Below are 22,268 nucleotides of genomic sequence, written 5' to 3'. Positions count from 1 at the left end.
TCGAACCGCACCGCGGCTTTACCAACATACGCGACAACAGCATCCCCCTACCCCCCTATCCCCAAGTTAATCTCCCACATCGAGATCAAAATAGTGTTTTCTCTGCGCCTTAAAGCATCCAAACCAACACCATATAGCAATCGTCATCATATCTTAACGCGAAACCGGGGCGAATGAGATTTCCAGGCAGGCGCGCACAAAAAGGGGATCAATTGAGGGAGATACATATCTCTGAACATCTTAATCTGTCTGCTCCGTGGCATCTTTCTGTGTTATCACCAGCAGGAAGGGGGAGGGTGGGAAATACTTGGATCACACCGTGTGGTTCAACTTTCCTCTACCCTACACTACCCCTATCCTCCACCTACCAAAGCATGGCCCGTCGTGCCCGGCAACAGACGCCAGAGACGCATAGCACACATTCGAATCCCGGAAGTTGGATGCCCACCTAGCATTGCATGAATAAGGTACATACACGCACAAAACCAAAGGAGGCAAGCAGAGGTGTAACGACGGAGAGAAGCAGAGATATTAGATAGTTACCTAGCTAGCGAGGAAAAAAATACGAACGCCCAGTGGCATATTTACGTTCTTACGTTTTCCGTCTGACTGCTTGTCGTGAGTGTTTAAGTGCTGTACGGTGCGGACTGATATTGATGCTGGTGAGGGTGGAACGCGAATGTGAATTTGAATGTAAATGTGACTGTGACAGTGAAAGGAGAAGAACAGTAGTTAATCAAGCCACTCACGGCTTCGTGCGGTGTAATTTGAGTTTAGGACGCATCAGAGATCACACGTGGGATATCCATACGAGTAGTGAAAACGGTTGATGGTTTTTTCTTTTGATTAAGATGCTTGTAATACTTTATTGTATAATAGTATAGTATGATTCCTTTGGGTTTTTGCTTCTCGTGAGACAAAATGATTTTTTGGGGGTTGGAACAGAGAAGGTATGACAAAAAAGAAAGAAGAGAAAGAGAAGTAAGTTTATCGTACTCCGAATGCCCTGTCCCTATGGATCCTTTGGTCCTTGGTCCTTACACTGACTATTCTATGACTAGACTTTGATAACAAAAAAAAAAGAACACCTGCCTGGAACGGAGGCTGTTTATTTGACAAGTAGTGACACAAAACGAGCTTTACTGCCAGCTGGTGGCTGTCGTGGGTTGCTGCGGCTGCTGCTGGAGCTGGAACGGAGGATGTTGATCTGGGGAGACAACGGGGGCCATGTTGTATTGTTGTGGTTTGGGAGCATTCTCCTCGGCTGCGGCGTATGGGGGAGTGGGCGCTGAGAAGGCGGGCTGTACGGCGGGTGGCTCGACCTTGGGTGTGGGTGGAAGAGCTGGTTCCGATTCAACAGGTAGCGGGACTTTGCTTGTCTGCTGAGCTGAGAGACCGTTGGTTGTAGGTGCAGGGACGGGGGCAAGCTCGGAGTCTGCTGGCGAGTCTTTAACAGGAGCAGCTGCGGGTGGTTCTCCAGTGGTGGACTCTGGATTTGCGTCTTTGCTTTCGCCTTCGCCTTCAAAAGACCCCTTTGGATACTTTAGACGGACCAGGAGAGACTTCCCTTCATCATCGTCCTCGCCACCGTCGTCGTCTGCAGCATCGTCATCATCATCTTCGTCATCGTCGAGATCCATCTGATCACGGTCGTCACCATCCTCATCCTCGTCTCCACCGTCCCAAGATGTTGCATCGTCTTCCTCGTCCATCTCGTCCACGGAGTTGTACGTTTCGATATTGGCGCGACCTTTTGACCAGCCATTCGTTGGCCGACTGGTGCTGTTGCGTGTTGGACGTCCACCCTCAGCTTCTTCAGATCCCTCAGATTGGACGAAGTCTCCATTGGCTGGCGAGGCACCTTCAGTGACTTGTCCACTGAGCAAGCTCTCGCCATAAACGCCAGTCGCGCGTGATTTGACCTGACGTCCGCTCGCAGTGACAGTTGGGCCAGTTTGCAGGGCTGGGGAAACCCTGCCTGAATTCCGGGTAGACCGTCGAAGATCAAATGCATCTGAATTTGACTGGTCTTCTTCATCCGAGAATGTGTACTTCATGCGCTTGCCACGGGTGCGTCCCTCGTACATCGAGAAGCCTGGCTCTGGGCGCTGCCATCGCGACTTCAATTGCTGGCGGTATTGTCGCTTCTTGATTTTCTGCGTAACGGTTAGCGATGGACTAGGGTAAGAATGTTGTATCGCGGCATGCATACCTCCTCGGAAGCCTCGAAGCGTGGGATCGCATTGAGCATCCGATCGCTCAGCTGCTTAGCATCCCTTGAGCCGTCGTCCGTCTTTAGCTTTTGTGCCAGTGCTCGTATCTCCTCAATGGACCCGGCGACACTCCACCAAGTGTTGGTCTTGAGTTTTGGGTTACTCTCACGGTATACACGGAAAGGTGTATCATCTTGTCCTTCGATCAACCAATATCGGCGATGGTCGCCATCGCGACCCCAGGGTTGGACGGAGAGAGGGACGTTGCTGTCGTCGATGATCTTGCTTGTTCGTACTTTGTACCTGTCGTTGATGATTTTCTTAACGGCTTCGCATGTGGCTAAGCCCCAGAGGGCAAGGGTCTTGAGGAGGACAATCTAGAAAGGGATGTCAGCATTACGGCGACAGAAGGGAGCAAAAAGGAGCAAACTCACGCGCTCTGTAGCCGACATGGTGTTGAAGGACCTTCCGCCACTTATTGGGTTGACTCCGCCCCATTCTCGCGGCCATTGTGACCGCTGGGTTTGAATGGCCTCTTCCAGGGCACGACCGTAATGACCCCTCCTGTAAAAGCGCGAGCACTGTCAGCCTAGGGAACAACAACGGAACATATCCACGCATTGCGCGACCATAACCACATATAAATTTCCGGAGCATTGGGGAGTACTGACTCTACGGGTTTCTTGCGATTCAAGACGAGTCCGAGGATGGCGCATAGGAGACTTTCGATTTGCGGCGAGGGCAATTCGCTGGCGACGCCTCTCTCGATGTCTTGGGGCCCAACGTTTGGTGATTTGGGCGGGAAAGCATCTGTGAATCGCGACCGAAACATGACGAGAAACTGCAGCACGAAATAATTAGCGGAAAAGTTGCGGCAGAGATGGAGACATGACAGGAAGGGATTCACGTCGCGAATGGACGCGATTGACGCGACATATACTCACAGCGATGTCTGGATTGTCCTCGGGGACATAATCATGAGGCGGTGACGCGGGTCTCTTCTTTCGTGGAGGCTCCGGTGATGTCTTATTCTTAAAAAAGGACAAAATGTTGCCGTTCTTCTTGCCTTTCTTCTTTGAGGCGGAGGCTTTGGTCGCCGCAGAAGACGCGACGACTTGGGGCATCTCGTCGTCGGAAACGGGTGGTGTTGAGAGGGAGGAGGATTCGGAGTCGCTCATGCTGGCGGCTACTTAAGAGGGATTGGGTTGGGGGGGAGAGGAGGGGGAGGAGGCGGGAGTGTTTGGTTGTCGCGAGTTGAGGCGGTCGCGATCGATAATGGAGATGAACCTTCGGAAGTACGCACGGTGACGGACAGGACAGGACAGGATAGGCTAGGCACGTATGAGGTAATCCTATTTCCTCGCTAAGATTTCCCCGGCGATCTACTACAATACTAGTAATAGCTAGCTGCTTTTCTATTATCATTAAGTTACCACTATTGGCCTGGCTGGCTCCATCTGCTGTCGTCAACTATATATACAATAGGATCTCAAGCGGGTTGAAAATTTGCTACGATTCAGTGAATAGAAGAATAGGTAGCGCTGAATACTTTCGCTGAGTGCAATACACCGCTTAACCAGGGCGATATCAAACTTGTCGCATTCCTTCGGTCTATATTTACTACCGCCTTGCCAAGACATACAGCCTGGCAAACGTCAACGATCGCTACTCAATTACATCTAGGAGTCAAATAATTGCAGATTGGCCCAGTGGTTATCTTCGATGCAGTTCAAAACATTTCGGGTAATTCTTAGTATGAATTGAAAGTTTGTTCTGGCAGGTCGTCGAAACACTTGATGATGCACCTATTCTCTTAGGCGATGATGAGTCTAAGCTTGAAGAAAATAATTAAAATGATATTACCTGGGCCCTTCGCAAATTATGTAAAATGAATATTGAAAGGTTCGTCAGAGGATTGATTGAAATGTTCATCTTTCTTTCATGCTGGCTGCGGACTGACGCAGATGTATGCGCTCTTCATATGTTCCAGTTGTTGTGTCTCCAGAGAGCATACTTTGCAGAACGCAAAATCCGTGTTATTTCTAAGCATGTCTGTTTGAAATCAAACTGCAATGCAGTGGCAGGCGCGGTGATTGAGCAAACGATAGTGTGTTGTGGATATCAGTAAGGAATAGTAGTTCTGTTAGTATTGAGACTGGTGTCAGGTAGTACTCAATGTCTTGAAACGAGATTATCTTCATATTACTTCGTATCTAATCTATCCAAATTTTCTCCAAATTTGCGATCTATACCTCTCTGTCTATCTTCAAGTTTACCCTCCGCGGTAGTGTAAATTAGCCTTACACTTCTTCGTTCGCGCCCAATACATTAAAGCTCAAATTCTCTGCCGAGAGTCCACCTTCTGAAAATACTCATGGCAATGGTATCCAGTAGTATTTCAGTTGGCGGATCTACCCTCACAGCTCGCAGTTGCCCTATTCGAAGGCTGCTCGGTCGTTGATCCTGTACCGGTTTGCTTTTGCAAAGTGGGCGTTGCACGTGTTGCATCGGCGGAAAACTGTTCTCTACAGTCTTCACATTGGTAATCTCAACCTCACTTCTTGCGGTGGGTCCGTCCGGAGGCTCCTTAGTCTTTGACATTGTACCGGCATGCATCCTTAAATTGGGCGTTGTAAGCGTTGTATCGGCGGAGAACAGTCCTCCACACTATTCAAGCGCACCGTGCCTATCCATCCACCTTAAGTCGTGTATCATAGTACATTGACCATGGCTCCTGCTTCCAAATCTCATGGTCATCGGGGAAGCCAACAAGTGAATACTGGGGGCCGCCATGTTGTGCCGGGCCTGTCATGCCCGGGCTTGTCTGGACAAATTCGTATGGCATCGTTTTGAAATGAGGGTTTCTCTTGTATACACCCTTGGTTAACCTTCCGTCAGCATTTGTCGTGAACTTATAATAGCCCTTGATTTGTTCGAGCGGAATTTTTTGAATGGCAGCAAATTCTTTCTCGGATTTGAATTTGTTGTATTTCCCTAGGCTCTCGTTGACGTCGATAAGGTTTCTTCCATAACCGATCTCGTAGAGATAGCCGTTTCCCTTGAGGAGTGAATTGACCATACCCTTGCCCTGAGCGAAACTTGACGTTGTGGAGATATAACCGGTGTTTTTTATACTGTAGAGGGTGCCTGTAGATTCCATGACGTGGTGGCTTAGACGGTATTCTGGCTTGACTTTGTTTCTGGCGGCCTTGGAGAGAAAACCGCCAGAGTCTACAAGAGTCTGGAATTCAACTCCATCGGCCCGCCACATAGATCGCCGTTTCTCTGGATAATCGTTTGGGGGCGCTTCGTCGACTTCGTCATCGACTGGGGCTGCGCTGTCGGGGGGAGCGGCTACAGGGGCTGAGCTGCTGAAAGTAACGAGAACTCCCAGAAGAACAAATGCCTTGGAGAGAAGCATGTTGTTGACTGTTGGAAATAGAAAATTGGAAGGATAGTACGAATTAATGTAATTCTAGGTTGAAAAATGAGATGTGAATGAATGTGTAGCTCTCTAGACGAGAACGGGAGTGGTGAGTGAGTGAGAGATTGACTGAGTGAGTGAATGAATGAATGAATGAATGACAGTCTGAAAGACAGACGAAAGGGAAAATAAGGAAGGGAGAGTAGTCAGTAGTACTGATCTAAACGTAAGGTGATGACTTGGAGCTGCGCAGGCGAAGGTTATATATCGCCATCCAGTGCTACCATTTACCTAAGCAAACCCGCAAAACAAAAGCAAAAGAAGTCGGCATGTAATGGAAATTCTGAAATGGCCGTGAAGCACGATATGCCCGTTGCTTCCTTTTCCTTTACTTTGCAACCATTTTTTATGGGCCTACTAACTTACAAGCTCTATCAGTACCACTGCGTCCCACAACCTAGGCACTTACCAAGGGATAAACATGATGACTACCTTATACAAGTGAAGAAACTTGCAACATACTTGTCTATTATCACAATATTCTATATCCTTCAGTTTCAAAATGATAGATACCAATTCAAACAGCTAGATTTAGCACGAATGAATTGTCCTCAGACCTTGTGATCGTCTATGATTCTTCCTAACAAAGTCGAGATGCATGGCCTCTCGGCACCTGTTTCCGAGATTCCATGAGCACCAGCGTGGGGCATCAGTACTAAACTCCGGTCTTGATATAATTCACCGATGGAAACTTACGAACAAGCTTATGAATTCCAAGACGATCTTTAATTCAACACCAATAGCTACCTCTTCGTATGCTATCGTTGCCGCGAAATGCGAGATGCGAGATTAGATGCGGATTTCTAGGCAAGCTGTTACTGTGATGGTGCTACACGGAGACGTAGAGTGGAATATCGTATCTTTGGTGGGTATGGATCTACTGGTGATCGTCGCGTTGAGACGATACCCGTGAATTCGGTTGCTGGAATCGTGTCGTTTGAAGAGGATGCATGATCATTGGAAATCTCTCGCTGGAATGAGACGCTGAGATTATGTAGAGATAGCCTATTGTCTTTTGTGTGCTACAACCTCCTCCTTCTTGACTATCAAAATGAACAAGAAACTATTCAGAAGATCGATGTCGTGGTTTTCACTTTAGATATTTTCCTTTTCGAATTGATTCAAGCTTTGCAATGCCGATTTCATGCTGATTATGGAGCATGTATGAGGTATACACCATCAGCTTATTTCCATCTCATCAAGAGGATGCACGATCAGAGGGAAAACCCCGAACAGAGCGGAAGCAATCCATATGAGTGCTATGACTTCGTAACTTGACAAGGCAAGTGTAGTGCATGATGAATAAAAAGTACGCATGACGGTTTGAGCCGGTATACATGTATGTACATACACAGCACATAGTCTTCTTGAAGAATCCTAAGCATGATACTCGCACCTGTTAGGAAATCTCACACGAGGACTTCATTCCGATTGGAGGGGAGCCCAGTAATAGTAGTGGAGTGGACGCGCGGGCATTAGGGCAATTTGCACGTTCTCGAACGCGGCCTCCGCAAAAGTGATGGGGAGCTAAGCAGGATCTACTCCAGCGCTTGTGCCTGAACGACAGCGCTCGGCGTTTCAGACACGCGACAGGTTCATCGGTGTCGGATTGAAATGGATTTACGATTATCTATGCTTATGACGATGATGCTGATGATGATGGAGCGAGATTAGTTATTGTGGTCGTACGTATGCCGACTTACTCATATGGTCGGTCATTGTCGCGGCCGCGGCGGGTGGGTGGACGCGGTGTTGCGTCAGGCACAGAGTTCAAACAGGCGTTTCCGACGAGGAGAATGGTTCAATAATCCGGAAAGGGAGAAATTCCGAAACACGGTGGACAGGCGCGACGGCGATCGACAAGCCAGAAGGCAAAGGAGGTGGATGTGGTGTGGTGGCCTCTGATGTGCGACCCGGCAGGGGGTGGCGGATAGGAATGGATGTGATGGATGTGGGCGAGGGCTGGCATTTGTTGACGGTCGGCGCGTGCTAAAGATATATACCAGGCGTAAGTAGGAAGGAATCGAGATTCGAGCGTGATCTGACGAGTGATTGATGAGAGACTGGGAAGAAGAGAGTCCAAGAGAGTGGAATGGTGAAACGTATAAGGTGGAAAGGTGGCATGGAAGGGGAATGATTGGGAGAGACGAGGGCGGCTCTATCAGACGCCCAGGGGGTCGGACAAGTCGGACAGAGGGTCAATTGAGGCCAGAATCAGACACAGGGGAGGTGAATCGAGAGTGATGATGTTTGAATAAGGAGTTTATTACTTTATAGAATGAATTCGTTTTGTATTGTTGTAGAGTCTAGATATCTAGTAGGTACCTAGTTACCTACCTAGTTGGTTAGGTACTTGGATAGAAGTGAAGATGCCGTGTACAGTTGAGTGCTTGGAAGCGCCGATAAGTTATTATGAGTACCTGTGCCAATAATATCTGGAGAGGAATGGGTATAAACGTCCCTCTAGGTACCATCAAGTACATATCAATACACAGAGTGACTTGTCCAATACTCAACCGTCCATACAGTTGGGCGGAGATGTGGCGAGACCCTTCTCTGGGCGGTCTATATAGTAGGACCACCTGTATACGCTTGTCCTATTCCCCTCTAGTCACTCTATTCGTATATCGACGTATGTAACTATTGTGTGTACTGTGTAGGTTACGTTACTCCACTCTACTCGTACTAACTGCTACTAACCACTAACCACTAACCTCTACCCCTACCCTTACCCTCTCCCCCGTCCTCTCCCATCTTTATCTCCATCTCTATCCTCCCCCTCCATATCCAACATTCTTGCTTGCAAGCCTCTGGTTTCTGCCCGTCTGTCTGTTGATCTTGTCCATCTCTCTGCTTAGCAACTTTTCAGCACTCCCCGCCAACCCCTCCCCTCTCTCTTCTGCTTCCATTGCATTTCATCGTCTTTCACCCTCGTTGGCTTCCCTCTCTCAATTGCGTCGTCCCTTTGATCGCATGAGCTAATTACCCAAACTTACCGCATCTTCTCCCTACTATCAACTGCACCTCGCGACCACTCGCTCCCTCACACGCTCACTACCTTCCAAACCCCTCCAGTTTCTTCTAATACCCAACAATCATGAACGTCAACAAGAAGCTCGGCCGCTTCAAGCAATGGGCCGGCGAGAAGATGGGAGGAGAGGTCAAGACGGGCCTCTCCGAGGAATTCAAGTCCTTGGAAATGGAGATGAACCTTCGTCATGACGGTATGCAACCACTCGACACTCTCCACAACCCTACACCTTGCTAATGGTCGTTCAGGTCTCGACAAAATGCAGAGGTCCATGACCGTCTACGTAAAGTCTCTTTCCAAGCGAGCAGAAGGAGACGACCGCGAGAAGACGCTTCCAGGTGGCTACCTTGGTTCTGCCATGGTCACACACAGCGAGGACTTCGAGCCAGAATCCGAATTTGGCAATTGCCTCTCCAGTAAGCAGCAATGTTCTATTCGGTACGATAAGACTCGCAAATTAACCCCTGATAGATCTTGGTCGAGCGAACGAGCGTCTGGCACGCGTTCAGGAGACCTATGTTAACGATGCTACCTCCTCCTGGCTCGAGGGCCTGGAGCGTTCTCTTGCCCAGCTCAAAGAATATCAGGTACGGCTCCCTCGCCATCATGCCCCTGCATACCCCGCATCATTCCAACACAAGCAAGACTCTAACCGCATTCTAGGCTTCTCGCAGGAAACTCGACCAGCGCCGATTAGCCTACGATACCTCCTTGGCCAAGATGGAGAAGGCCAAGAAGGAGGATTTCCGAGTGGAGGAGGAGTTGAGGGCACAAAAGGCCAAATACGAAGAGTCTAGCGAGGACGTCTACCGCAGGATGCAGGATATCAAGGAAGCTGAAGTGGACCTTGTACAGGATCTCACCAATTTCCTGGAAGCAGAATTGTCATACCACGACCGATGCAGGGAGATTCTGCTCAACGTAAAGCGGGACTGGCCCGTACAGTACGTACCCGACTGCCCTACTACCGTGGCGTGAGGCCTGAACTGACCACAATTAACAGAGATACCCGCCGAGCCGGCCGTTCTCGCTCCAACACAGGGCATGCGGCGCACGCCTACAACGAGCGCTTTAATCCTCCCGAAGAGGAACCAGTCCCCGAGCCGCCCCGTGCCACAATCCCACGCCTCAATCGCAATATCTCGCCAGCCCATGAAGCACCTTCCCCAGGCGGGCATCCCGCCCGACCAGCGTATAACCGTACCTCCACCCACGATGGCACCTCTCGCATCAATCGCGATATGTCCCCAGCTCCACGATTGAGTCGCGTACCGACCGAGCCGACCGCAGTGCTGGCTAGTCGTGCCGGTCTCCGCCCCGTGCGACAGGCGAACACCTTTTCCGACGAATACGCGGAAGATTACGCGGGTACGAACGGTCACAGGCGCGACAGATCACCCCCTAGTCCGGGAGGGTCTAGTCATGGAAGCGTGGCCTCGCGAGCAGCAAGCTGGTCCGCATCCGAAATAGCAGCCAGCGGAAAGAAAGCGCCTCCACCACCTCCACCCTCGCGCGCGAAGAAGCCTCCACCACCACCACCGCCTATGAAGAGGAGTGCGTTGAGTACCTCTGAATCCTCGCATTATTAGAGTGTACTCTGGGCATTCCTTTTTCTGTTTGCTGATGTGGATTACAGTGGCCACTCAGCGAATCATTACGTTTTGAATCGGACGGACGCTCTAGCGGTCTACTGGATATTTTGCTCGCTTTCTTCTGGATCTCTGTTGTCGTCCGTCATGCTTGGTCCACAAGCCGGTTGTGCGGAATTGGTGACGTGTGTCAAGACTTCGGCCAATTCTGGCAATGCATCAGGCACCCCACAAGCTTGATATTGTCTCTATAAACTGCAACTCCAAAATTGGATTGGATGCGACCCATAACAAAAGCCATCACTAGAGGCATTTCCTCTGCATGCGACTGCAGTGCAGTCTGGGCGTTCCATGGCGTTTCTTCTTTTTGCAATACATAGCTCTATGTTGCCGGTGGATTTCCAGTGCTTTGCTTCTCAGGGGATGTTCCTGTGCCCATTGGCGTCATTGCTACGATTTCATCAATTTGGACGGCAAGGGTTTGCATTAGGCGCAAAGGGGAATTAGGCAGTCAGGGCGCCTGGTTAGGAGGAGGAACGAAAAGGGATGTAGAGATACTTCCATGCATGAACTCCTTTTTTATTATTTCTTCGAAATCTTTTGGTTTTTCTACTTGCTCTGGCTGATTTCATGTGATCTTTCGAAGACTATGTGAGTTTACATTCATCATTGGAAGCAACTGGTGATGCTATTCACCACCACCACTAGTTACCACCCACCGCCAATCCCAAATCCACACACCCATTGAATCAAATCTACCAAACCCATAGACTTCCAAAATCCCCTTTTCGAACATAAACCAGAACCCTATTTCTCTCAAAGAGACTAAAGCATAACATCTAACCCAACACAAGCCAAGGACATGGAATACATGGAAGGTTGTGCGATCCCCATAACTGGGAACGAAGGTACCCAGTTGTTTTCCCCCTTTCCCCTTATCCATGGCCCCATGACTACGTCCATAGTCGCTTGTTTGGTTCAAGTTCTTCTTCTCCTTCTCCATCTCCTTCGCTACGAAGTAGAAGCTGTCAGATTCCCCACAGAACCGCATATCCATGTCATCTTTCACGTGCACAATCATTGACAGTTCCCTCAGCCGGGAAAAACATAAGGCGGAAAGACAGATGTTGTGAGAACCACACATTGGTGTGATTTCGTATGGACAGAAAGCCAAACATATGGCCATAACTCGGGGCTGTTGGGAGTGTGACGATGTGGGGAGACGCGGGAGGACATGCTAGTGGTCGTGGTGGTTTTCTATTCGACTTCTCGGGCCGCTTCGCACGCATTCAGGCGTCGTTTATGGAATATAAGTGACTGACATAGAGACAGCCCTTGGTGCGAACAGTCATAGTTGCAATGTATCCCTGCTGTGAGATCTCTCCCTCATAACTATCTGGTAGGCATGTTTAGAGATAGCAGGGCTCCTCCCATGGCGAAATGCCATACCAATTGGAAGGCAAGCGAGGACATTCTTGGTTGATGTGACGCACATGGTTCATTCAATAGTTTACTGTCAAGGTTTTGATGCTTGCGAGCATAACATTGATTGACGTGACAATTTGGTCAGGGGGCTGTGATGGATGTGTGTATGGTGTGAGGGTGGAAGAACGTTTCAGCTCAATGGGCTTCGTTTGATATAGCGACACTCTGGTTTCTTCCATCGCATCGATGTTTTGTTTCTGTTGGTACGGCACAGGCAACAAGAGCGCGATCATGCGATGTCTATACCCATGGTTTCTAACATGAATCTGGAACGAAAGAACGTTTGGCAGCAACCCGCAGCAGCTCCCACATGGGGGGAGGGGGTGTCGGTGTTTTTCTTTTCGCTGGAGCATGTCAGCGTCTGCAGCGGACATTTTCATCAACGAAACCGTGGCTTATGGAGACACTTTGACAGGTCCATAGCAGGAAGGACATAGTACTGCTATTGGACATGTATAATGTTATGGTTGGAAGACAGCAACCAACGAGCAAAGCATTGATGAAGTCTGAAAGACATTTTGTGCCATTTCTTTTAGCACTTCTCTCCCCCCCTTTCGAGATCATTCTGGGTCACATATGGCGAGTAGGTTGTGAAAGGGGTCAGGTCACGCCGAGGAGACATACGAAGTGCCACTCACACAATTTGTTCGAACATACGCGAAGACGTCGTTCCACGGGGCGAAGAGAACACATGGACCTTTCCGTGCTCATCTGATTTCTGGACTCCGGGTTTGTACTTTCATGTACAATTGCATAGCGGGTTCGACTTTCATTTCGTCAACGATGGAGTGTCTTCAGCAATAGAGCAAAGATCACAGGAGAAAGATGAGGACAAAGTTTCTTCCAACATCCGGAGTCGCTCTCGACATGAAGAAAGGGTTGGGTGGGTATAGAGTTAATCCCCGGCAGCTTTTATCTTTTTCATGTTGACGGTATACGTCACCAGGCAACATCAACCAACTTTGATTGCCGTATTCTCTTCTCGAAAATCTCCAAAAGGAGCATTCCACCATGATATCTGGGTCGTACGCTTGTCTCGAGAGCAGGGAGGGACGGCACTCCATGGTATTCGTTCCGATACTGTTTTCGGCCTCATGCGATTGTGGTTTTGGAGTGTGCCCGCTCCCATCGCTTCCAATCTCTATAGTTCTATCTGCCATAGAAGTGGACGAAGGCTACTATTTGTTGGGTTACCATCAGGGGAGAGCTCATGTTACCGCACTCGATCTGATTGAGGATCTATGAACTTGTCGAATTTAGGGGCTTCAAGTTCCCATTTGGATGCCCCACAACTTCTTTCGACTGGTCAAACGCTTCATACGGTCACGTGTAGCTGATTTGACGACAAGAAAAGACGGACATATTATTGGCCAGCATAACATTTCTGCTGTTCCCAGTGCCGATGGTGGTCTGCCTCATAGGTCCAACTGCCCGATGCTTTGATTTGAGGAATTCAAATGGACAACGGCGAGCATGGGGTCGTCGTGAGTATTGTTTCCATCAAAATCTGCAAGAGGTATTTGCGGAAATGGTAATTTAGGTTCATCACTGTTCCCGATCCATATATATTACCCATAAGTTCTTCAGGGGAGGGAACCGGACTGTAAGTTGGGAGTCACTCTGGTCGTGCTTCGAGGCCATTTTCTGTTTGCCGGAAGGTTTTTGGCAAAAAACATGGATAGTAGGATCACTTCTTTTTAACCTACTGGTGGCGTGAGTATCAGGGGAGGGCGTTATGGATCGTGTGTACAAGATGTCGAACGCCTATGTTCATCCATGATATTTGTTGATTTTGCGATGTCTCATGCAAGCGCGGTGCACATGGCCTTGGTCCAAATCACTTTCGCTCATTTACGAAACGTCAAATGTTGATGAGGGAACTGCTGCAAGATTTTCTTTTCAGGGTCGTCTCGGACACCGATCATCATAGTACGAGATGACAAAGTCTTGATTGGCGGGAAAGGTCGAAAAGTCGACGCTATTCACATTGGTCGAAGATCCTTCGAAGACCGCAAATGGGTATACGTGTCTGGATGTTTTGATGAATATCATTGATGCTATGTTGAATGTGACATCGATTGTTTTTCTTCAACGTCGGGGTTCATGCGTACGCAATCCACCCATTTTTGATATCGTACGAGATGTTATAAAACGGCCGATTATCGATTTTCTCGACACCATGGGTGCAGAAAGACCAGAGGAGGAAACTCTAATTGTCCTGTACGAGAATTTTGGGCGGTTCTGGGTGGATTCTTTGCGCCATAGCTGCTGGTGCTTGTTAAGTTTGGCATGGTTTACCCTGATTGTGTTGGAGGTGTCATTTGAGTACGAGAAATCGTATGGGAAGAACACTTTTGTAGTAGTGAGGGAGAGGAGGAGAAAACGGCACATTCAGTGAACTGTTGCAGTGATTTTCGGACTCGCTCCTCACATTCAATGCAGAACGATCAACTCGACACTGCTTTGTTTCTCCAAAAGCCCTTTTTTCTCTGTTTTGAACTTAGCTGCAAGCCGGGAGAACGCATACGGCGCTGTTTACCCTGTTTTCTTGCTCATAATGGAACACCCGGCGAGTTTCCTTGCAACATGGAATATTCCATTTCTCGTCTTTGTTCCCACAAAAGATGTGCAGTTCCGACAGACAGAAATTCCGAATTTGAACAATGGATCATTAAAGCCTCCAAAATCCATATACTTGAGTCTTCCTGTTTTCAAATGTGATGGTAGTGTCCGGTGTTCCTTTGTATGTGCCACAGCGAGTACAGAGTCATAGAGACTTGATAGTCTTGATTATGAGTGGAAGGGGCTGTGCGCCTTTTGAATAGTGGATATATACTGCCGACGACATGCAATATCTTCATTGTATGTTTGTTTGGTCATTTGGTATCGGTTTTATCATTTCTGTGGCATTGGATGTACCGCTGCAGGATGGACCCAAGGTGAGATAAAACATGATACCGGCCATTCATTACCCGTTCACATTGAAAATCTTCTGTTTCAATCGCCCACATTTTGGTTTTCCTCTTTTTTGTTTCTCAGTGAGAAGTTTGAGGTTTGGAAGAGAGTGTCTTGGACGACAGGATTGAGGAGGAGTCATCGGTCGTGGATCGTCGCGAGTTTGCCTTTACGAATTTTGGCCACTCTTCCTTGTCACCCCACTAGTTCTCCATTCCCACCATTCCTTGATCATCCGGATGTTCTGATCTACCATCTTTTAGCTTCTTCGTTGGTGAGGTATTCGTTGCGTTCTTCCAGCTAGATCAAATACGTCGCCCAACTCATATCGGCTCCATTCCAGAAGAAGTGGCCCATCATATAGTATCAGTCGAGTAAGTAGGAACTGTGAATCGTCCCAGCTGGCTGAACGAGGCTGTCTCCAGGCCGAATGATCACCTGAAAAGGCCGTTTTGTCTCGCCCAAGGCCACATACCTCTCAAAACATTCGGGGGACCACCAAGGATACGTTGACCACAGTTTCCTTCCGTCCTCAGCAGTGATGGTCATGACTACACCGTGCACATCCATGTGCTCGCTTGATCATACACTAGCAGAGGCCAATAACTGAAAGCCAGTGTTGTTGCTCTAATCCAGGGCCTTGACGCCACAAGCTTGTCCCGAGCATTCGATTATCTTGCCCTGGATAGGAAGTCATGCCTAGTGATACCTGACATGATCAGCTCCACGATATTCTGTGACATGCATGGCAGATCCAGGGCATTAAAAGCGACCTCGTCCTCGAAAATCTGAGCTGGTATCGGGTCCGTAGCACAGGTTTTCTCGCTCGGAATGCATTTTGCCGATCAGTGATGTTGATTGTGCCGATCATCTTGGAATCAAAAGAGGAACCTTTTAACCATGTGTGTGTGTGTGTGTGTGTGTGTGTGTGTGTGTGTGTGTGTGTGTGTGTGGAGGTAAACAACTTGGAAAACCCATGAACTGTTTTGTTCATATCATTATCCATGCCTTGCTTTGAAAGGAAGACCATGGAACGCACAAAGGGTTAATGTTAGATGAATGCTGATGATTGAAATACCACTGATATCTAATGAAGAGAGACGTGGAAGGGCGGCCATATGGGTGTCTGATTTGACTGTGCATGCTACACGCAAGCATTCACAGATATTTCGTTGGAAACGGACGGACGGGATGATCTGGAGATCGGCCATTGGAGTGGAGGACCACCATCACATATTCCGCAAATGGTGTATTGTACGCCTATGTGGCCGCATGACTTGTCGAGTCCCTAGCTTGAGGATTGTCACATGTTGCTATTTGCTGTACCTTCGATTGTAAAGTCAGGAGAAACTAATTGCTTGAGACGTATGCACGCAACATCGCAACGAAAACTTCGTTCATGTTTGTTTGATTCGTCATGTTCTGACAACATGAAAGTATGGCCTCTAACATTTTGAATCTGTCCAAAGATGTAAAAGGGCGACTGTTATTTGTAGCGCGATGGCCTTGTCCCGTTATTTGATGAGGTAGCTTCCCATATCCATGTTTCAAAGGCCCAGTGTTTCAGGCGCAGTACAGGGAAATTGAAATCGGGAAACACAAGGACCAAATGCCATTGTGTTAACAGCGACTATTGATATCTGCAGAGCACTTATGCAGCTCTGCTCATGAGTTGTTACCATAGGCCAGCCCGAACCTGTTTGTTGGACGTAATAGCTTTGTTCACAGAGACATGTGCGTTGGTCCGAAAAGATGTATAAGGTTATGCGGTCCTGACAAGAAGGTTCAACATAGGCGAGTGACCGTGCAGCATCGGACAACGCATCTTTCGCCGCGTAATGCATATGGTGCCCGCGTATATATAAATTTGTCTCAGTCATGTTGCATATGGCCCTTATAGTCCCCTAGTTTTACCCCGTGACAGACGCGGTATCCGACTTGAAATTGTTCATTCAGTGGCTCACCATATGCGGACAGCGTTGTGAAAGGAAGGAAGCTCAGCATTAAGTGTAGAAGTAAAAGCTTGGAGAGCACACGGAGATGTCGCGGATGCTGTCGCTGATTTTTTGATGTTCCTCCAATTCGAAACGCCATTTGCTCAGTGCGCTTTGAGTTGGATTTTGCCTCAATGCCAGTGCGGTGGTGGAAAGTTGAGTCCCGAAGATCCAAAGAACACATTCATGTATTCTTGGCCGCAGTGAGACTTGATAGCCATCTTGGTTCTCATGAAGAGGGACTGACAAAAATTCAAGAGAGCATCAGAGATGGATATCACTTTTGTCCCATGGACTGACGAGTTCATCTTCTTCTACGTGAGCAGCCGAGCAGAATCATCCAGGACTCATTCATTGAACTCTCACATATCAATTTCTGAGGTCGTGACATCATATCGTGACCGAAAACATGTGGATAATATCTTGAAAACTGCAGGAGTGATTACTGAGAACCTGAACAGTTTTGGTTCAGAAAAAGTCTTGGTCTGCTGTTCAAATTGAAAATTTCCAGCGGCACATGTGGTAGCTCATGGAATGTATTTCGTGTATGCTGCGAACAAGTACATGTTGAACAAAACTCTTTCTGGTCATGAAAAATATCAGTTGTAGTTCATTGCAAGCGCGAGGACTTCACGAATGGTAAGGTTGAAGTCGATCGTAGAGAGACACTTTTGAGGGGTTTTGACCCCTTCATGAGTAGAGTCGTCCAAGTGGCGATTGAATCCCTTCAAAGTCGTGTAAAAGGAGTTGTTAGTCAAGGAGCCGACATGACAATCGTGTACGTTCAGTTCGATCGCTTTTAACTTCGCATTTCTCGATGTTGGTGGCCTCCATCTTGCGGTGGTACATACAGATTGATGCGAAAATTTATGTCCCGAATAGAGTATTTGAGCTGCGTGACCGTTGGGTACATAACTGTTAAATATCTTACACAAAAACAACTGATAGAGATAGTTGTGTGGAAAATGAACCGCGCAACATCACGTCGTACCCATGCCCATTTCGTGGCAGTATGACATGATAGCGAACAGGTTGATTTGAATTCCGGTTTATTTTCCATTGAATAATGGTAGACACCAATTTCGTAGACGTGAGAAAAGAGATGAGTGGATGCATTGACGGACAGACACTCACAAGCTAGTCTGTCTACACCCTGACTTTCCGCAAGAAGAATGACGAACCACGAGCAAAGCGAGTCGTACAGGACTCATACACCCTCCATAGACATCATTGCCGCGATGCTTGATAGTGCGTTGGCCGTTGATCGCTGCAGTTGCTTCACATTTAATGTCCCATCAACGAAGTATTCGAAGATAAGGCAGCGGAAGAGCTTCTCAAAGCAGACGGCACGTCCCATAGCCTGCATCCAGATCGCGGCGCTTGGTGCTGGAGAGAAGGCGTGGATAATGTGGCAGGACTTTTAAGGTTCAGCCCGACGTTCATATGGTGTGGCAGTACCAGCACTTGCAAGTCGTTGTGCACGGAGTTCTTCGTCTTGACGCTCTGCCAGCGCTCTAACAGCCGATCGAAGCGTTCGATGACGGAAATCTTCTCCTCGGCAAGCTGTATCGACATTTATACTGCTGCCCGGAAGCCAACGAAGCAAAGTACAGCCATGACATGCTGTTGCTCAATCTCCATCAATATGTATCGCTCTCTCATTTTACTCAGAAAATCACACATGAAAATGATCGATTTTCGATGATTCCGTTCTGTAGACATTTTTCCGAAGAGAAAGAACTGACTCCTCTGATGGCACCACACTCGTTTCTGCAAAATCTGGAACCTCGCGGCTCATAGGGGCAAAGTGTGACGGGGCGGACAGGTATAACCGTCGTTACGTGGAACCGTTGTTCTTCTTCGCAGAAGGAAAACAGCAGGAGACACCATGGTATTGCATAATCCCGTGTTCCCATATGCAAATTCTGCAAGCCTTCTGGCGCCCATACCGCCAGTGGACGTGCGCTTTTGCTGCCAGAGGATCCCGGGGCAAGCGCATCAGGGACGGGAAGATTGCATGTGCCAGAAACCCATAGGCAACTGGCGATGTTATTTTAGAAGACGAACTATCCGGACACATATGACGAATTGATTCTGCTTGGTGTTATGATACAAGACCAGGGTTGGCCCACGACCATATGTCGCTCGCAACCACGATGATGGTAGACTTTTGATGAAGACAAGATCCCTACCTCCCGTCATGAATACGCTTCGTGCGGAATTGGAAACATGGAAACTAGCATGAGACTCATCCAGAGAGGTCCAGAGGCAACACAACATGTGAACTTCACGTCGTTTCTTTTGGGGGTCCTTGAACCATCTATCTAGATGAAGTGTTGCTCGCAAATCCAAGAACCAAACTCTTCCTATGCCGAGACATCGTATCAGTTATAGCATCGAAGTATACCTGAATCACTTCGAAGGCCATGACGATTCTCACCCACAACATCAGAGTTGGTTTTAGAGTTTTGGATGCACTTCCTCCCGGTTCTTCCCATGTTTGCCTTTGTAGAATTTGAGCGTCCACATGCTCTGGAAATCTGATTGTTTTTGATGAACATCAAAGATTTTTGGTGTGGAGGAGAATGAAGGGAAAGGCGCTGGGGATGAGAGTATTTATACTGGGTGTTGCTGTCAAACATCGTCGGTTTGAGTTCAATGTCACCGGTTCTGCGAGAGTGGGATTGGTTGTTGGATTGGCGGGTAGGCGTAATGTCCATCCGCTCGATATTCGGGCGCCATGAGAGTAATGTTTCGACGCGAGGTGTTGAGAGTAATGTCTCGATGAGAGGGGTTGAGAATATTATGTCGTTCAGTGCCATGAGTGCTCATGCTTTTGCGATGTAGAAGAATCGTCAAGATGCCACTGATGATCATGCTACGCAGGCCCATCCAGAAGTCATGCAGCGTATCGAAACAATCTCAATCACATACATCTTCCCTAACATTATCAAGAATCGACTTCCACACATCACATACACTCAAAGGAACGACGATGACAATCCACACTACCACTCCACCAAGATGATGCTCACCAGCACCAGCACATTCCAACTTCCTCACCCAAAAGCTCTCCATGTTTAATTTCTGTACTTGACATTTCGCCCGCAGTCGAACAGCCGATTCATAACATAGTCGCGATAGTTTGTTCGACAAGGCACGGAGGAGACATCAAACGTGCACGAAACCTCGAAAGCCCCCAACGCAACATAAATTTCTTCGTCGAAAGCTTTCGCGAACATGCCTTCGATTTTCACAGTCTTTGTTTTCGACCCTGAAGAAGCCTCACGCAACACATATTCGAGCATAGTCTTCTTTTTTCCTCCCGCTCATAGTTCGTTTGTTGGGTCGTCGTAGTTTCTCAGCAACCCACCCATGAGAGCAGTCGGTAAAGGGTTTCACAGACACGCCTCCCCTTCGGAACCCATTGCGAATGTTCTTGTCCATTCTGCTTTGATCCGAGACGAAGTTCGCAGGGCACATTGCACCAGACATGTGCGGATGTCTGATATTTCGGGCTCGGGTATGATTCGATCATGCAGCAGACACAGCGGCATTTTTCGTCTGTCTGCACGCCTTTTTTCCATGATTTTTCTTCTTACGGCGAAGGATGGGAAGGCCAAGGGAGGACCGAGAGCATAATGGAGCATTATTCCAGGTTCTTCCATCACTGTCCGCAATTTCAGGTTTCTCCCATGTGTTCTACAAGAGAGCGCTTTTCGTGCCATACGAAGGACCCTTGGCAGTGTGTAGTAGCCGCGTTTTCCATCGAAGGAGGTCATGGCGTATTCTTTACAAATCTTTTTCATTCAGCTGAGCAGTTTCGGCCTATATTTTTGTTTGTCGACTATAGCGGAGAACATATGTCGTGTATCGGCTGCGTTTCAGATGTTCTCCCTGAAGTAGGCCCTCGTTTTCCGCCGAAGAGAATCATTTGATATCCCATACAAACTTTCTTTTGCCAAACGCAAAGTTTCAGACCTTTGAATGCATCGTCTTTCTTATTGGAAGCTCTTCGATAGGACTCGATCTCCGCGTCGAGTTCTAGGACGCGGTTGTTGAACCATATCATCAGCAAAGTCTCCGTGGTTTTGCCCAAGCCTTGTTCGTCATAGTTGAAACCCCCAGACATGGTGCTTGACAGGACACGTCATCTGCTATGCTTGCTCCCGAACAACATTTTGTGTAGTAGCCGTGTTTTCCATCAAAGGCCGTGACTTTGTCTCTTGAATTGTTTCTTTGTTTCGTAATTCGACAAGGGTTTTCAGGGCCATGATATCGTTGTCGTTATCGACGATCGCGGAACCATCATTGGAGTTGTGATCAGATTATGGGACAAGTTTCTCGCCGGGATAGTTTGGAGGAGATGCTCGAGAAGAGACATCTTTGAGGACGTGGTGATTTCAGAATTCTTTTTTTTTGAGTCTGGGGAATGCTTTGTAGAGAACGAAGGAGAATGGATGGAGAGGAGAGGGGGGTTTATATATTAGTACTTGGAGATTGCCTGAAGCATTATCGGTTGAAGGATGGGCATGACTGGGCAGACGGCAAACGATGAGCTCCTCGTGAGCAAGATACGTTTGCATATGTGAGCGTGTGATCTCACGACATCACTTGTCACGAGTGTCAAGACCAACACATTTGGCCTGACTCATTCCATTCATTGCTAAAATCTAAGTGGGTAAATAGCTCTCTGTTTGCCATACCATACACGTGCAACAATTTCGCGCAAAATTCACATTCAACACGCGTTCCTGATACCAGCCCTCCTCCTCGCATCTCCCAACGCAATGTCCATCCGCCACTCCAGGACCTCCTCGCTCACCGTCGGGATACCTTGCTGATTGCACTCTTCATCGATTTCCCTTCTTATGGCTAATTTCTGCTCCGTGGGGAGATATGTGTAGCCCAGAAGAGTTGAAGTGGGGTTTTGGGAGACTAGTGCTGTCGAGATGGTGCGGGTAATTGACTGCGTGGATCGCATCAGTTGGGTTTGTCCTGAGTGAAGACTAATAGTGCGTGGTTGTAGATTGAATTTATGAAGTAGATAGGAGTAATGCGAGTGCGTACAATAAATTTCCGCCATTGCGGCAGCGTATGTCCGGCCAGACCTCTGATCTCTTCTACTGATACATTCGGTCTTATCATCTTGCTATCTAGTGACCCCGGATAATGCGGTCGGAAGGGGATGTTGAGTATTTGATACGTTTTATCTTCCATGAGATTTGGTTTTGTTTGTTTCGGCCACTTTGTAACGATGCGTGCGCGGTGTGGGCGCAGTCAATTCTACATAAAGTAATTACCAGTAGAGAGTCGCGATGAGCTGCAGTTGAACCTCCCCCACCTTTTTTGGCCCTTGCTCAGTAAGCGGGCTTTGCTGACTACATCATGTCGTTTCTCATTTTTACCAGGCGGTACATTGCGCATTATTGAATGTTTGTTCTCCGGTTGGAGGTCTAGATTTGAGATTCAACTGTAGTGTAGATTTATTGCTCGTAGCAGACTTTAAAGAAGTGA

The 22,268-nt window shown here is 48.0% G+C and overlaps 5 protein-coding genes across 5 annotated transcripts; 1 reads left to right on the top strand and 4 right to left on the bottom strand.

Annotated features, from left to right (window-relative positions):
* Positions 1-832: 832 nt before the first annotated feature.
* BU24DRAFT_374029 (uncharacterized protein) lies at positions 833-3,462 on the bottom strand. Its single transcript, XM_033524551.1, has 5 exons — positions 3,158-3,462; positions 2,885-3,054; positions 2,648-2,777; positions 2,213-2,590; positions 833-2,156 (listed from the first exon to the last, which is right to left on the bottom strand). Exons 1-5 carry the CDS (start codon positions 3,389-3,391, stop codon positions 1,140-1,142), a joined length of 1,929 nt encoding a protein of 642 aa, XP_033380821.1. The 5' UTR covers positions 3,392-3,462; the 3' UTR covers positions 833-1,139.
* Positions 3,463-4,454: 992 nt separating this feature from the next.
* BU24DRAFT_484120 (ADP-ribosylation) lies at positions 4,455-5,634 on the bottom strand (the record flags this gene model as incomplete). Its single annotated transcript, XM_033533329.1, has 1 exon — positions 4,455-5,634. One exon carries the CDS (start codon positions 5,632-5,634, stop codon positions 4,900-4,902), a length of 735 nt encoding a protein of 244 aa, XP_033380820.1. The 3' UTR covers positions 4,455-4,899.
* Positions 5,635-8,325: 2,691 nt separating this feature from the next.
* On the top strand, positions 8,326-10,301 carry BU24DRAFT_374028 (BAR-domain-containing protein; the record flags this gene model as incomplete). Its single annotated transcript, XM_033524550.1, has 6 exons — positions 8,326-8,921; positions 8,977-9,144; positions 9,200-9,315; positions 9,392-9,672; positions 9,732-10,142; positions 10,199-10,301. The coding sequence occupies exons 1-6, from the start codon at positions 8,795-8,797 to the stop codon at positions 10,299-10,301; spliced, it is 1,206 nt and encodes a 401-aa protein (XP_033380819.1). The 5' UTR covers positions 8,326-8,794.
* A 7,657-nt stretch (positions 10,302-17,958) lies between these two features.
* Positions 17,959-21,179, bottom strand: BU24DRAFT_494484 (uncharacterized protein; the record flags this gene model as incomplete). Its single annotated transcript, XM_033534055.1, has 3 exons — positions 20,704-21,179; positions 18,216-18,314; positions 17,959-18,168 (listed from the first exon to the last, which is right to left on the bottom strand). Exons 1-3 carry the CDS (start codon positions 20,881-20,883, stop codon positions 17,959-17,961), a joined length of 489 nt encoding a protein of 162 aa, XP_033380818.1. The 5' UTR covers positions 20,884-21,179.
* Positions 21,180-21,365: 186 nt separating this feature from the next.
* Positions 21,366-22,141, bottom strand: BU24DRAFT_252814 (uncharacterized protein). The gene is made up of 2 exons (XM_033522406.1): positions 21,822-22,141; positions 21,366-21,720 (listed from the first exon to the last, which is right to left on the bottom strand). Exons 1-2 carry the CDS (start codon positions 21,969-21,971, stop codon positions 21,493-21,495), a joined length of 378 nt encoding a protein of 125 aa, XP_033380817.1. The 5' UTR covers positions 21,972-22,141; the 3' UTR covers positions 21,366-21,492.
* Positions 22,142-22,268: the final 127 nt, after the last annotated feature.

The sequence above is a fragment of the Aaosphaeria arxii genome, assembly GCF_010015735.1.
Source record: "Aaosphaeria arxii CBS 175.79 unplaced genomic scaffold BU24scaffold_7, whole genome shotgun sequence".
Lineage (NCBI taxonomy): Eukaryota > Fungi > Ascomycota > Dothideomycetes > Pleosporales > Aaosphaeria > Aaosphaeria arxii.
The sequence above is the reverse complement of the archived record's forward strand: the minus strand, read 5'-3'. Positions and strand labels throughout refer to the sequence as shown.

What these genes read in the sequence shown, in the direction of transcription:
- BU24DRAFT_374029 (XM_033524551.1), bottom strand. Translation starts at nt 3,391, where the DNA reads ATGAGCGACTCCGAATCCTCCTCCCTCTCAACACCACCCGTTTCCGAC. An exon ending in AATCGCAAGAAACCCGTAGA is followed by an intron (nt 2,778 to 2,884) that starts GTCAGTACTCCC and finishes GCGCTTTTACAG; the next exon opens with GAGGGGTCATTACGGTCGTG. An exon ending in CCATGTCGGCTACAGAGCGC is followed by an intron (nt 2,591 to 2,647) that starts GTGAGTTTGCTC and finishes ATCCCTTTCTAG; the next exon opens with ATTGTCCTCCTCAAGACCCT.
- BU24DRAFT_252814 (XM_033522406.1), bottom strand. Translation starts at nt 21,971, where the DNA reads ATGGAAGATAAAACGTATCAAATACTCAACATCCCCTTCCGACCGCAT. An exon ending in CGCAATGGCGGAAATTTATT is followed by an intron (nt 21,721 to 21,821) that starts GTACGCACTCGC and finishes CGATCCACGCAG; the next exon opens with TCAATTACCCGCACCATCTC.